The sequence below is a fragment of the Haplochromis burtoni genome, unplaced genomic scaffold (assembly GCF_018398535.1).
Source record: "Haplochromis burtoni strain Fernald_Lab_line unplaced genomic scaffold, NCSU_Asbu1 Contig_329, whole genome shotgun sequence".
Taxonomy (NCBI): domain Eukaryota; kingdom Metazoa; phylum Chordata; class Actinopteri; order Cichliformes; family Cichlidae; genus Haplochromis; species Haplochromis burtoni.
In genome coordinates, this window is record NW_024582690.1 from 494187 (window position 1) to 509952 (window position 15766).

The 15766-nt window shown below is 41.5% G+C and overlaps 2 protein-coding genes across 3 annotated transcripts in view; one reads left to right on the forward strand and one right to left on the reverse strand.

The window, feature by feature from the left end:
• LOC102292316 (protein kinase C-binding protein NELL1) overlaps positions 1-15766 on the reverse strand; it is a 322495-nt gene that overhangs the window by 143482 nt on the left and 163247 nt on the right. The gene's annotated exons all lie outside the window — the stretch shown is intronic.
• LOC106633642 lies at positions 10177-14481 on the forward strand. The gene is made up of 2 exons (XM_014340029.2): positions 10177-10454; positions 12267-14481. Exons 1-2 carry the CDS (start codon positions 10327-10329, stop codon positions 14341-14343), a joined length of 2205 nt encoding a protein of 734 aa, XP_014195515.1. The 5' UTR covers positions 10177-10326; the 3' UTR covers positions 14344-14481.

Sequence of the window (15766 nt, forward strand, 5' to 3'; positions counted from 1 at the left end):
TGTGAGAGACAAGCTACCCGCTGATCCAGGCTGTCAGACCGGCAGAGATGGAAAGGATGCTGGAGGGACAGATGAACTTTCCATAAATTCAATCTAAAATTTCACTGTGTGGGCAGTTGTACTTGCCTAATATATGTAAACTTGCCACTGCTGGAAGAGTGGTTACATAACCTTTGTGAAGGCGTTATGAGACAAATGTGTGATCTCAAGCTTGTGTGCATGTGCACATCTTTTGCCCCAGCCGCAAACGTCCTGGAAGCCTCAGCAGAATGTATAGAGGAAGTCTAAACTTAATTTAAAACCATCACAGCTCACTCTGTTTGCAGCCAATTGTTATGGCTTTTTTTGGTTTGCCATAGATAAATGTAATATTACTATGACTCCTCCTGAGCACTAATCCTGGTTTCTCTCGTGTCTTTTCCTAAACTAGGTTAGGCCTCTACAATCTAGGCGCGTGTGTTTACCATAATAGAATGGCCTTTCAGACTTTGATGCTACATCTCAGGATCAATCACCGACCAGCAGTGAGGGGATATGGCTCCTTTCTGTGTAAATCTCTCGTCTGCCAGATTTAAAGAGAAAGGCATAATGTGTCCGGACCAACCAGGCACATTATTGATCACAGGAGGTTCCCCCGCTCAGGCTAGAGCTTCATTTAAACTAGCTTCATTGTTTCCAGATAACACCCCTCGCAACAGCCTCCCGCTGACTGAATTTAATGCAAGCTGCTACTTTCAAAGCCCATGACTCTTGCTTCTCTCAATCCCTTGCACTTAGAAGCCTTTCTTCGTCTCTCACCAGCCGCCAAAGAAACCTGCAAATCAATCAGGTTCACTCTCCTTCTCCCCTCTGCGTGAGAATTCCCAAACTTAATAGAACTAGATGAAAACCCTGAAAAGAGCGAGCACACTATTGATGCACTCAAATCTCATCTGTTCAAATCTCAGATGTCATATGCATGCTGACAGAATCAGATTAGGTGAAGGGTTACAGCAGGACAGAGTGCACTCTAAGTATGATTAATGCAAAAAAAAAATAAAGTTAAAACTCATATTCTGTGTAATATAATAAACAGAATGTAATCATTCGTAGACAGGATGGTTCTTAAATATCTACTAAACCAATGTGGACAAAACTGTTTTGGCCATGTTTCATTGGTGCCTAAAGAGTAGAATCTTTCCAGCCACAAGATGCAATGTTACCATCGCAATTTTAAGTAGGTTGCTATTTAAAATAATGACATTATCTGTCCCACCACTGCCAAACACTGACTGTTCCCTCCATCACCATCTATATTCTACCCACACGATGATACCACGAGTCTTTACTGGGTCATGAAACTGTCATCTGTCCCCCGTCGACCTCCAAGTGAGTCAGAGCACTGGAACATAACGGGATCAAAGAGGAACGCATTTCAAACACACACCACCGCCTGTATCCACCACCCTGCTTTCTCAAGCCTTCTGCTTGATTAAAAGAATCACAGCTTCCTTTCTGCTGTCAAGTGACAGTGCTTCATATTGTGATTGCCATCTAATCAGAAAGTGTGTCGACATGTCTGAGCAATGAAAACAACAACAGAGGTAACATGGTTGGAAAAAAACAACAACAAAACAACCGTCTGAGAATGACGGAGCGGTGCGAAGAGCAAGAATCCAAACAAGCATGTGGAAACACAGGAATATGTGATGAATAAATAACAAGGACAGACTACTTACAATTATGTCTTTAAAATGAAGACAAAGGCAGCGAAGGAGAATTACAAATGCATTACCGAAACGGCGACATACAGTAGGAACAGCAGCAAAGCTGTTTGCCATTTTGTCGGATATAAAGGGCCATTTCAGTGTGGCTCACATGCCTGGGGCAATGTGAATTATACACAGTAATGTGCCTCTCACATTACTCTAAATGTACATTTCTACACTGGCTGATTGTTAGGTGCTATAGAGACTGACAAATCCATTTAGCATTGTTGGATAATTAGGGCCGAACGGAGCAATTACCTCAGATGCTCTCCAGGACAGCAGAGTGTGTGCAGCAGTGCACGAACATTACATGCTATTTCCTTCTGTGGCTTGGAGAGGTCAAATCAAAGGGGACCCATCTGTTTCTTCAAACAATGGCACTCGATTTATGCTCTGAAAAAGGATCGCAGGCTGCAATTTTCATACGATTGCTTTAGCGCTGATTTAATTTGGACTAATCCAATTGAACTATAGCATTATGCATACATTTCTGATTAACTTATAACACAGGCTATATCGTGTGTTCAAGGCAATGAAGACAACGAAGACCACATCTGAAAATGTAAGAAGTACGTAGGTGGAATATTAACATGTTGACAAGTGTTGAGGCTGTGATCCCATCTCGTCTATTTTGTCTGTGATCCACACTTAAACCTGTAGTCATTTGAAGCACGTGTCTCTCTCGCGAATCAGGCAACTTGAACGTATCACATACTTGAATGTGTGTAAAAAGTATTTACAATGATAAACATTTCAGGAAATGTTAAAAAGGTATAAAAGCTTTTCGCTTGAGACATTTACTGATCCTGTCCTGTCCTACCTCTGACAGTGACATGACATTAGTGACATGAGCCGTGCATAGAAATAACCATGTGCAGAACATGTACCCTGTGATAACAGCAGTTAAAGTTGAACTGAAACAGCTTTCTCATTATGTAGTGAATCCACGTCTCATCGCAGCACAAACGGTGGCTGTTTAAAAAAAAATGCAAATACTTTTCCTTTTTTTGGTTGCTGTCAAAAAAGCTCAAGGTGCATGTCTTGATTTGCAAATGTAAGACTCAGCAAGAGAAGATAAAAATATGAGGCCAAGTGTATACATCACATTTTGATTTTCTCTGTAAGACCAACAGAGCTAGTGCTTTAAAAATAATCCATATAACTCCATAAGCAAAGATTCATTCCAGTGTTTTTGTATCTTTTGGAATATAAACGTCATTGAGGGAGTTTTGAATGGTGCTTTTCTACTTTGCTTGAGCACTGAAAGTATTACTACAAGTCTCATTCATCCAAGCACTTTTTTGCATTTAAAAAAAAGAAAGAAAGAAAAAAAAGCATTCACACTAAGAGCAATTTAATGTTTAGTGCTCCATTTAAGTTGGTGGTTTGTGGTTTTTATCCACAAACCAACTTACCAGGCAACCGGCTCTAAGTGTTGAGCCACAGCCACCCTGGTCATGGGTAAAAGTAACTGGTTCAAGATGTCTTAAACTTCTCCAGTTTACAATTCCAATGACGTTTTAAGCCAGTCCGCCTATTCCTCGAGAAGAAAAAGAAGAAACAATAAAATCCAACAAAGCTGATTTTATAGAATTGAGCAAACAACTTGTGAACCGTCTCACTGGGATAACCATCTCCATACCATGTGTGATTGCTGCCTTTTTCCACAATGCACTAATGATGCCCTGGGGCTAAAAATATGGCTGTAAATGGAGCATTTATTGAGCAGTCTTGCAGTGAACAAAATCCTTGTTCAATGAACTTTAAGTCATTCCTATAGAAAATGATATTCACAGACAATTAGGCAATAACATCTTGACATGATGCATTCACACATTCACTACATAGAATAAGGAATATGCGCTGAACAGGCAAACATGCAATGTATTGCATAACCACTGGATAAATAACAAGTGCTATAATTTATTCATATTTGTTCATATCTGGCATGAATGAAAAAAACGAAACAACAAAATGGTGCATCTCTTTTCAATATCCAGGCTTTTCTAAAAATGCAAACATATGGGACGGCAGCACTTCTGTTAACAAATTCATGTTGACCACACAGACAGTACTCTAAGTACTCTAAAGTGTACCTCACCTTTTTTGTATCTTTTAGCTTTTAAGGGACATTAAGATACATCGTATGATAATTAAACTGTGAACTTGTAAAGAAACAGCTAAATATAAAACAGAGTGTAATTAGAACTGATGTTGTGCTTACATCCAAGGTTTACATTATCAATCCTAATGACCTTCATTTGGTTCTCTTCATAGATATATGTTCCTATCTATGTTTGTTCAAACAGAACAGGCAGGTTTAAGAAGAAAGGGTAAAAGTGCACCACTTCAGATCTGGTTGTTGCGCACACAGTCAGCTTAAAGCATGAACTGAATCGCCATTTGAGCCTTAGGGTTTCGCTCCAAGGGAGAAAACTGATAAGAGAAGTGGCCAGCTTGAACATTTAATGAGGTCCATGGCTGTTACCTTTGGAAGTGCTTTTATCTTCTATCGTGCTTTCTGTCAAACTGCAATGTGACATTTTTCCAAATTGCTCTATTCATGGTGAATCAAATACTGGTTGATCTTGCCAGGGAAGCAGGAGGAAATTCACTACATGCTGATAACAACCCACAGATCAAGTAAGGTCAGAAACTGGATGCCTCTCCACAAAATATTGGTTTAATATGATTTTTCTGATAAAACCCTAAAGACTAAACGTAAATCAGTTTTTGTTTACTTATGACTAAAGGTGAAATGTGATTATCCATCTTTAGTTATTTTAAAAGATAAAATTGTGAGTTCAATTCAATTTTGTTCATTTAGTGCCCAATGGATTCTAAATCACCTCACAGTACTTTATATTATAAGGTAAATTTCCTACAATAATGCAGAGAAAACCCCAACAAGCAGACTAGCCTCTCTGAGCAAATACTTGGAGACAGTGGGAAAGAAAAACTCCCTCCTAACCGGAAGAATTTTCAGGCAGAACCAGGCTCAGGGAGGGGCACCCATTTCTGAAGTACTGTTTTAAAGCACTGAGAATAGCAATTTCCCCATTGCTGTCAAGTGGTGTCTGAAAAACTGCTTGCTTATTGGCTGACAACAACAATCCAACCACAGATAAGCCTCCTTAAGCCCATAAAAACACCAGGAAAGTTTTTACAGAGGTCAAAACAGAAAGTAACTTTCTCATAAACTTTTATTGGAATGGAAACCTTTTTGTATCTAAAGCTATTGCCATTTGGCGGCCTCAAGAAAGAATGCAAGTTCAAGGCACTTCTGCACTGGCTTCATTTTTCTAAGCTGAAAGCTGTCTTTTTCATGTTCATGCCTACATATATTTCATACCATTAGTTCTGGCAGGAAATGACGTGAAGCTCTACAGGGGTGTCAAACACTAGGCAATTTTGGCCCTCTCACACTGGGAGGCTGCTTTCCTAACTGAAGACAACACTTCAGAGTACAAACCCTTCATCTGCAAGAAAATTGAGGCTAACTTGTTGAACACAGACTATGGAGCTGGCTGATATAATAGCAAGCCCGAGGTGTGCTACACAAGACGAGTGTGATCAGAAAGCGTTGAGAGCGGGATGCACGGAGAGCAAATGAGAAGATAGGGTAGAATAAAATAAAGATTGGTGTATGGATGAGCAGAAGGCTATGCAGCAGTGAGAGCACAAATCCTTGGAAGCCCAGAGTGCAGCAGATGTTGCCGACTTTGTCACAGTAGTCTGAATCATTCATTCTGCTTTAGTTTTTATGGAAATCACAGTAAACATCGGCCTTGTGGTGTGTCAAAGAGGTTGTTTTCTCCCACCACTTGTGAGTGCCGCTAAGAGATGATGGATGGTAAAGAACACTCCTTATCTGTGCTGCTGTGATCCTTCTGGGTTTCTTTTAACCCTTTATCTCTTCTTCTTAGGCATGCCACCTCACTGTGGATCATGAAAGTTTTATAGACTTGTCATGAAGGGATCATCATCATGAAACTCAGTCAAGCCTGTGTCTGCCAGCAGCTGAAAACAAGGGAAGGCTTCCAAATTGATGCAATATGCATTGCAGTATGTCCTAAATATACATTTCCTCTGAGGAAACAGCTATCAAGCCTGCACACACGTTACTTTTAGTTGTTCCACACGACTTGACAAAAGTACAAAGACAGCACAATTACTCTGATCCCTTTCTTTTCTTTTACTCCTTTAAAAAGAAAAAAAAGTAGCGCAGTCTGGGTTTCTCAAGGTCAACACCACAACACCAGCGATAGTGCAAATGAGCCCCCTTTTTTATCCCCCAGTCTTAATACAATGTAGGCCTTTCTGTGATGACCCAGATGTAATCTACCCTGACAATATTGCTTTCATTTCTTTAAATTTTTATTTATGTGTATCGATATACGATAAATGTATGTTTTTATACACGCATACAGATGAATATCCCTCTTAATTGCTAATAAAATTCAAGGTCACATGGAGGCTGGAGCCTATCCCAGCTGACATAAGGTGAAAGGTGGCGTACACCTTGCACAAGTCACCAGTGTATCACAGGCTAACAGAGAGAGAGAGACAACCGTTCACACTCATATTCACACCTACCCACACATTAACCAAACATGGAGGTCTTTGGACTGTGAGAGGAAGTCAGTGCACCTGGAGAGAACCCAAGCATGCCCAGGGAAAAACACAATATCCAAACAGAAAGGCTCCATTCAACCAGGTTGGAACCAAAACTCCTTTACCCTTTTCCTCCTTCACTCAATTAAACATGGATGGAGGTTGCATCGTCACCTCAAACACCCCCTAAAACTCCCACAGAGGATTTGTGACATGTGTCATCGCCATCATTAACTCCTCCCAGACAGACACACACACCAACACCACCTCCTGTCAGCGGGGCTTAGAGAGCAGCACACAGAAGTGACATCTATAATGTGTATCACTTGGAGGCCTGCATTGTGGCTCCATCCATGTTTTATCCTGCAGCAGAGAGCACTGTTTTACATTTTCAAAAGCATGCTACATTAACACAATAAATGCTGAATCTGGGTCCTGAAGTTGTGCATTCCTCTTTCTCTGTTGGAAAATGACAGAATTTGTTATATACTCCATAATTATGCATCTCTAAGCACTCTACAGCAAACCTGATTGCAGCCTTTGTCATTTTCTCATAATGCTTCCTCCCAGTTGCAGATTTTGCCTGATTAACCATCATCTGCTGGGATTTCTGAGAACAATGTTATAGCATAGCCACAATGTGTAAGAAAAGGTGAAAATCAAATGCACTGCCATGAGAAATTCTAAGAGGATCTGCGTTTGCTAAATGCTTGATTATTTCAAAATAATTAAGAAACATAGTGTTAGGGCTGTTTTATACATTTCAACCAGTGAAGCACGATGGCACAATTGTTAGCACTGTTGTCTTGAGCAAGAAGGTCCTGGGTTTGAATCCACCACCAGGGCCTTTCTGTGGGGTGTTTGGATGTTCTCCCCGTGTCTGCGTTGGTTCTCTCTGGGTACCTTGGCTTCTCCCACAGTCCGAAAACATGCATTTAGTAGGTTTAGGTTAATTGCTGATTTTAAATTGGCCATAGTTGTGAATGTTGGTCTGTCTCTTTATGTTAGCCATTCGACAGACTGACAATCTGTCCAGGATGTACTCCATCTCTTGCCCTAATGCAATGGAGATAGAGTCCACCCACCCACAACGTTGAAGTAGAAGTAAATGGATGAATGGATGAATACTTCCATCCAAATTCTATTCAAACTGGTTTAGATTAGTTTATGCTACAGGTGTTTCTGGAAAGAACTGGGCCTCCTGCTAACTCTCTGCATGGTAGAAATTCCACGTAGTTGATATAAATAAATAACGATGCACAACTTACAGTATCTTGAGACATGGGGCAATGAAAAACAAATTCACAGAAGGCAGAAATGTGAGTAAAATGGGACCTTTGAACAGAATCTGAACTCACAGCTATGACAGACTGAATAATTCAGGACCTGTTCATGACTCTGCCTGTAAACAGAACGCCCGAGTAGGTTTTACAAGCATTTGCCACTTGCACATTTTTGTGTTTGCCGTGTAATGAGAAACGTGGCAAAACCTTTATCAAACATGAAACGTTCAGGTCATATATTCTACAAACTATGATATTAAAAACTAAAACTCCCTGCTCAAAAATACTTTAGTGCTTCTTTTGTTGGAAAAACGTTTGCAAAGGAAGCAGCCAAACCGTTTGACAATGACCTTCTAAACCTCATCACTTGGGCTTCCTCATTCAGTCCTTCAACACTGTCGAGAGAACCTGGATTTTAAGAGTGAGTGGGAGTTTATTCAGTCTCCTCACCGAGGCTAACACCACTGTCTTTGAGTTTTAATGGGGAAGGTGAAGCAAGGTCACTCAGTAGTTGGCTGGTCAGACTCACAGCAAATAACAGAGATGATTATGAGATCCCTGCACTTCCAAACCCATTAGTGTAAGCTGCCTTGCCCACGCAGCTGACAAATCTGCTGTCTTAGATAATAGTAAGGCTACTAAACTCACATATTAGATACTTACCCACCATGCTTTGCACTTTGCAAGGTAATAAAACAAGCAACTACTCACTAGCACGAGAATGGAATACATTCTGATAGATGATGATTGTACCACACAAGATTAAAGCAATGTGGGCTGCTGAATGATGATATTTTCTATGTGTGGCTTATGGTCAACAAATTAATTGAGATCAACAGCATGCCTCACTTAGAATGATAATAACGTTAACAGGAACAATGAGCAGATTTCCATTTCTTCACAACATTGCATTTAGAAGAAAGCCTAATCATAACGAGTGATGAATGAATACAGGAAAGCTACTTAAGTGCACTAGCAGAGACTATAGATGTCTGTACAAAGCTGATAAACATTCTCATCCTGTGGCTGAAGAGATGAGGGATCCCGGGGATGCTAGATCCACATTTATGCCACAGTGCAACCATGAAGTCACACTGCATTCAATTTGTGATCGGCTTTCATGCCATCAGTGACACTTTTCTTTAGTCAGAGAAAACAACAAAACATGAGTTTAATCAAACCTTCAGATAGCCAGTACTAAATACGCCTAACACCAACATCTGGGAATATCAGGAAAAGGTCCCATGATTAATCTTAAAATGACAGTGTTAAATAGCTCCATATAGCATTATTATTGAACTTTAGATCAATCTATTGGCTTTGAAGGAGGGATAAGAGGCCAAATGTGACAATATTTTAAATCCACCACATTTGTGAGGATCACAGTTTAAACAATAAATGATTAAGATGACGGCTTCCTCCCACCGTCCAAAGACATGCAGCTTGTGGGGATAGGTTAATTGGATAATCCAAATTGTCACTAGGTGTGAATGTGAGTGTGAATGGTTGTCTGTCCTTGTGTGTTAGCCCTGCAACAGACTGGCAACCTGTCCAGGGTGTACCCCGCCTCTCGCCCTATGACAGCTGGGATAGGCTCCAGCGCCCCCCGCGACCCTGAAAAGGATAAGCGGAAGCGAATGGATGGATGATTAAGATGACCTTCAATGCCTTGGTGTGTATAAGTCAGATTGTTATGGATTGTTAACATGTCCCTGATGTACACCCCCAAAAAGTTTTATCAGAATTAATTCAAAACATTTTGATTTACAGTGGTCTCTCGTTTATAGCGGGAGTTACTTTCAAAAGTTGACCCGTGACAGGTGATATTCGTGAAGTAGCCAATTTTATTTTTTACAATTATTATAGATGCTTTAAGGCTGTAAAACCCCTCAATACACGCTTTATACACTCAGGCAGGCATGAACATTTTCACACTTTTCTCTCGTTTAAACACCCTCCACTCACTCCACTTGATTATAACTGATTTATGTTTTTTATAACATTTTATAAAAAAAACAAACAAAAAAACGAGAAGCACATTAATTCATAAATGTGATCTAACAAAGGTAAAGGGAAAAAAATAACCATGTTTGCCGTTCATATGGCTTGTAATTGGGATGAAGTAAACATCTGTTGAGTAATTTAACATAAAATTTTTTGATAGTGTTAATTTGGAAAGCCAAAACTCTAGCGGGTCCACCAGACCCATGAACACTGGCTGAGTAACAAAAATATGAACACCACACAAGGGTTAATAAACCCTAGCCTACACATATTCAATCAAACAGGAACTGAATACAAGTGTTTGTTCCTGAATTGATCCCACACTTTGCCGCGCTATAAACTGATTATCTTCGTCATAAACCAATTCAAATGATGTCATTTATTTATTTATTTGTTAAACAAAGGGTAAGAGTCGCAGGGACCTGCGGTTCATTAAGTTTATCAACCAATCCCAGCAGCGTGTCATTACACGAGCCAATCGAACTGTGTTTTCTTTTAACTATATGGCAAAAAGTAGGTGGGACATCTTGAGAGAGTGACCCTCGGGTAAAGAACGGGGTGTTTTGTTTTTTTTGTGTATGTGTGTCTGCTGAGTTGGGCGTCAGTTGAGTGTAAGGAACCTCTGGGGAAGGTAACAGCGCTCAGACTTTCTTCCAGAGGGAGAATACTCCAAAGCGATGTTTCTTTCAGACTCTGACAATGAATTGGCACCACTTTCCTCAGAGCTGGATTCTGAGAGCGAGTATAGCGACTGCAGTCTCGACGAGGACTACATTCCAAGTGGTCATGCCCGGGGATCAAATAAGTGAGTACCAACACTCCGAGCTGGCTTCAGTCCAATAAATTGCCCCTGCTTACGCTATATGTGACGCGTCGGGCACACATACTGTAGAGGTCATGGACATCCCAAAGTGATAAGCAGAACAGGTACACCAGTACACTGCAGTGCTGTGCTCGTATGTACAGGCTGCCCTTTTGTCCCTGCTTTAAGCCGACACCGGTTGGCCAATCTGCAGCAATCACGCAGAGGCCATGTAGATATCACCCATTGTGCCTGCACATTGTTCGATATGAAGGTGTCTTTCATGCACCGCTCGCGCCGCACCGCTGCCGTAATAAGCGCGTGCAGCCAAGGCACGGGGCGCGTGCACAACGCCACGCCATACAACTCTAACCACATATAGCTGCCATGAGAACAGATTGTCTTTGTATGACTCCCAGTGAGCAGCCATCTCTGAGGATAAAACCGCAGTTGTTTATCGTTTCGTGCCATATAGCATGGGCGGCCATAGGTTTTACAGTGCACCAGAGAAGGTCGGGGTGGGGTTTTTTTTTTGCTGCAAATTTACATATATTGGCTATATTTAATCAGTAAAGATGATAAAATGCTTGTAAGATGAAAATACTGACTAGCAAGGCACATGGAAGCGTGTTTCTGCCACTGAAGAAAAAAAAAAATCTAAATTTCAAGTTAGAATCAGATCAGAATCAGAGAGACTTTATTTATCCCCAAGAGGCAATAAGATACAACAGAGCAGCATGACGTTAAAAATAAGGACAGGGCACAAACAGGCAGTAAGAATGGGATACAAAATACTTAAAATATACAGTATATACACAGTTTTAAACTTAAAGTGACTGAATAAGTGAATAAATAACTGTAAGTGAATAAAGTGTCGGCAGTATAAAAAGAGTGTAGAGTAGTTTATGCTTATGTGTGTGGGAAATGGTCTTATGGCTGGAGTTAAAAAGCAGAGTGGCTTTGGGGGCAAAGGTGGCTCTGCTTCTCTCCTCCTCTTACAAGTTAAGTTGAAATTCTCACGCAATAATAATATGAAATTTTGATAAACTAATAATTCTGACTTATTTCCTCGAAATTTCAATTAATATGTTGAAATTTTGAGTTAGCCCCACCAGTCAGGAAGCTCAGTGAAGGGCATCATTTCCTTGTTAACTGGAAGCAGATGGTGCAGACACATGCACATTCAAAATAATGTAGTGACAGCATCAGTGAGCCACCAACATATATCAAACATGAATAAAGTGGTGCCAGGTTTTTCAGCCTTGAATCCCTTTTAGTGAATGATAACAGCACAAAAGGTATAGAATCAGTGCGTTTATGTTGAACTGTTGGACAGCTGATGCCTTCGCTTCTGGGTAAGAAGTTTTTGTGTTCGCTGTGTGCCAGCAGTTTTTAACCAGCAGGTGTACTGGGGCCTTAACAGAGCTTCCTGGCCGGCAGATCTAATTTGAAATTTTTACTTATTAACTTGAAATTTTGACATATCTGACTTGAAATTTCAAGTTATGGATGTCTTTTTTTTTCTTCTCAGCGGCCAAAATGAGCTTCCATACTAAGCCACTAGTAATGTCAGGGCAACAAGCTCTAATGGGATTATTATGATTGCATTGTTACAACTTTTATAATATAATTATTGAAGTGGCAGCACTTCAATGAATAGCAGTATTATTATTTTAGTCTGGATAATAACCATTTTATTCACTGTTTGTTTCTCTCTGACTTGCTAGAAGAGTAGGGTTGCAAGTCATAGTTATAGTAGGAGAAAACGCATCACCTCCAATTTTACTAACCCTTATCCATCTGCTTTATGTTTAGGGAAGACGAATCCAGTTCGGATGACGACTTGTATGTAAGGCCAAAGAAGCGAAGGGCGTCAAAGAGGCGATGCTCCTCTGTATCAACAGTATCATCACCGCTGAAATCTGCATCTAACAAATGGGAGCAGAGTCCCCTTCGTAAGAGGCTCCGCTATGCATCTACGCCCAAAAAAGACTCCTCCTCCTCCGGACCCAAGACTCGCAAGACACCTTCCACACCACATAAGAATACTCCAAAAAGAAAGCAGCAAGCAGAAAGTCAGCAAGTGGAAGCAAACGGGGGTGAAGCAGACGATGGAGAAAAGTGGCGCAGTGTTGAAGAAGAAGACATTGAGCCTCCTCAGCCACGGTTCAGACCCGGGAGATGCGCTGGGCCGCAGCTGAACAGAACAGCGCATTACACACCACTTGAACTGTTCCAGTTGTTCTTTTCTGCCACCGTCATTGATACCCTGGTGAAAAACACAAACGCCTATGGAAAAATCAAACACCAAGCCCAAAAGGAAAAGTGGGTTCCAGTCACAGCAGCAGACATGTACTCCTTCATCTCCCTTGTCCTCTACATGGGTCTTGTACCACTGAAAACTCTGAAGGAGTTCTGGAGAGGATCTGAGCTCTTCCGCCTGCCATTTCCTGCCTCTGTTATGCCTTGCAGACGCTTCCTAGCCATTTCCCGCAGTCTACACATGAATGACCCTGCTGTGGAAGCGGCCAATGACCAGAAGAAGGGGACCCCCGGGTTTGACAAACTGTGCAAGATAAAGCCACTATATGAGCAGATTTTGGAGGCCTGCTGCACATTCTTTCACCCCCACCAGCATATCTCTATAGATGAACGGATGGTGGCGAGCAAAGCGAGGATCGGGTTAAAGCAGTACATCAGAAACAAGCCAACCAAATGGGGCTTTAAGCTTTTTGTGCTGGCAGACTCAGTGTGCGGCTACACCATTAACTTTTTTGTGTATGGTGGAAGAGAGAGTGAACCAACTGGGAAGGGTGCAGGCTACGACGCTGTTATGAGACTTCTGGACATCCCATTTCTTGGTAAAGGTTACAAGCTCTACGTGGATAACTATTACACTAGTCCTACTTTATTCCTTGATCTCCTCAAGAGAAAAATCTGGGCGTGTGGCACAGTTCGTTCAAATGTCAACGGTTTTCCCAAAACCAAGCGGGATAACGTGCCAGAGAAAACACCAAGGGGAACAATTAAATGGATCAGAAAGGGAGAGTTGTTGTTTGTTAGGTGGTTTGACACCCGGGAGGTATCGATGTGTTCCTCTATACATAAAGCGTACAACCACGACGTAGCAAAGCGCAAAGTGAAAAACTCAGATGGACAGTGGACTGTGAAGCACGTGCCTATTCCGGGCTGCATCAAAGATTACAATCGTTACATGGGAGGTGTTGACTTGTCAGATGCGCTGATCGGCTACTACAATGTCCTTCATAAAACCCACAAGTGGTACAAGACTCTGTTTTACCACTTTGTGGACATAGCCACAGTGAACGCCTTCATCCTTCACAAGGAAATGTGCAAGCTGCAGAGCCGGCCTATGCTCACGCAGAAAAGGTTCCGGGAGCAGCTCATTTTGTTACTGGCTGAGATCGGTTCTGGACCAAACCGCGCGCCTCCTCACAATTACATGTTGCCTCCCTCTCCTTTTAAACTGACTGCTATTTCTCCACATAAAGTCCCCCCTGCTTCACCAACACCAGTGCCTCCTGTCTCCCCATCCAAAGTGGGCCAGTGCTCCTCAACCGATGCGCCGTTTACCTCCTGCCCTCCTGCGCCCTGCGTTAATTCATCCCCTGGCTCATCTGCTCCTCTGTCTGCCGACACCCTACCTGCTAAAACCTCGTATTCTCTGGGGTTAGGTCATCTGCCCGCGTACTTTGTTGCGAAAATGAGCAACGTGGCTTCGAGGTATCGAGCCACTATTGGCAGGAGAGTGTGCGTGGTCTGCAAAAAGAAGTCTCCAATCTATTGCAGCACCTGCCACAAAACACTGTGCATCACTTCTTTAAGAAATTGCTATTCCGAGTGGCACCGGAGCAATAACATCTGTGTGTGAGTGACTAGAATTACTGTGAAATACTCTGTCAACTGCATGTGCCTTTAATTGTCAATAGTGAATGAAATGGCAATTTACATTTAGTTCAGGGGGTCTCGAACTCCGGTCCTTGAGGGCTGGTGTCCTGAAACACACCTGAATACAATTAGTAGGTCATTAGCAAGACTGTATAGAACTTGACTGCCTGCTGAGGTGGCAAATTCAGCCATTTGATTCATGTTACAGCAGCTCATCAGTGAATGAACATGGTGCAATAAAAGTACTTTTTAAAGTACATTTTTTCAAACACTTACATTTACTTAAATTTACTTGAGTAGGGTTAGGGTTGCCACTTCAGCATGTAGTCAAGTTCTGTACTCTTGCTAATGACCTACTAATTTTATTCAGGTGTATTTCAACATGGACAGATGGAAAAGTTTCAGGACACCGGCCCTCGAGGACTGGAGTTCGAGACCCCTGATTTAGTTCCTTTGACAAACTACCTAGGTAGTCAGTTTTTTATAATATTAAACAAAGTATTTTACAGTTTTGCTAAAATGGTTTCTGAGTTGCATAAGATCAAATAGAATAGCATGTAGACTGAAAGATAAACTTGAAAGCCTGTGGTTCTATCTAGAAGAAGATGTAGATAAAGGTTATCTTGATGGGGAGTATTAACCTCTCAGTCTCAGCAGGCACACCTGCTAATGAGACTTTAGCAGGTGGCACCTGACCGGTACCGAACCATGAGTTGTTTGGTACCAGGCGGCAAGAGTTGAGGCTCGGGTGTGAAATTGATGGTTTTCTGGATTTTTATCGGTTTTATCGTTAACTCGGTTTCCCTGGGTCTTTTCCCGTGTGTTATGAATAAATCTTCCTTTTTTTTGGTACTGGTACTGGTTTTATATGTTGTATTTATCTGCAACACTCTGAAGGCCGCTCCGTGAAAATATTGTCGGACATAAACCGGTCAGTGGTGCAAAAAAAAAGGTTGGGGACCGCTGGTTTACAGTTTAAAACACCTGTGTTTGCCTCATGCTGGAACTTGTCACAGTACTACTGTGTTAACTTGAATTAGAGCCCATCATCAACTTTACTCCAGCCAAGCAGAGGAGGAGATTTTGAACACTTCCACTTACCAGCTGTAGTAAGTTTTCTGCAGTACAGTGAGACTGAGTAAAATTGAACATAGTACTCTTCAGGAGTAGGTACTGGACAATTTTATTAACAAATCTTATCCCAAAAATCACGTCTATTCACACAAATTACTGTCCACAGAACTTTTTGGACTGAAAAGCGGACTGTCATCTGAAGCATTATGAGATTATGTCTCGCACCCAGACTTAGTTGGGAATGAGTAGGTCTCATTTCTGTCTAGCTCTACCTCAAAAATGGATAAGGCTTCTCATTTCATTTTTTAAAAATACAAGATCTTTTCCTAAAA

What these genes read in the sequence shown, in the direction of transcription:
- LOC106633642 (XM_014340029.2), top strand. Translation starts at nt 10,327, where the DNA reads ATGTTTCTTTCAGACTCTGACAATGAATTGGCACCACTTTCCTCAGAG. An exon ending in CATGCCCGGGGATCAAATAA is followed by an intron (nt 10,455 to 12,266) that starts GTGAGTACCAAC and finishes CTTTATGTTTAG; the next exon opens with GGAAGACGAATCCAGTTCGG.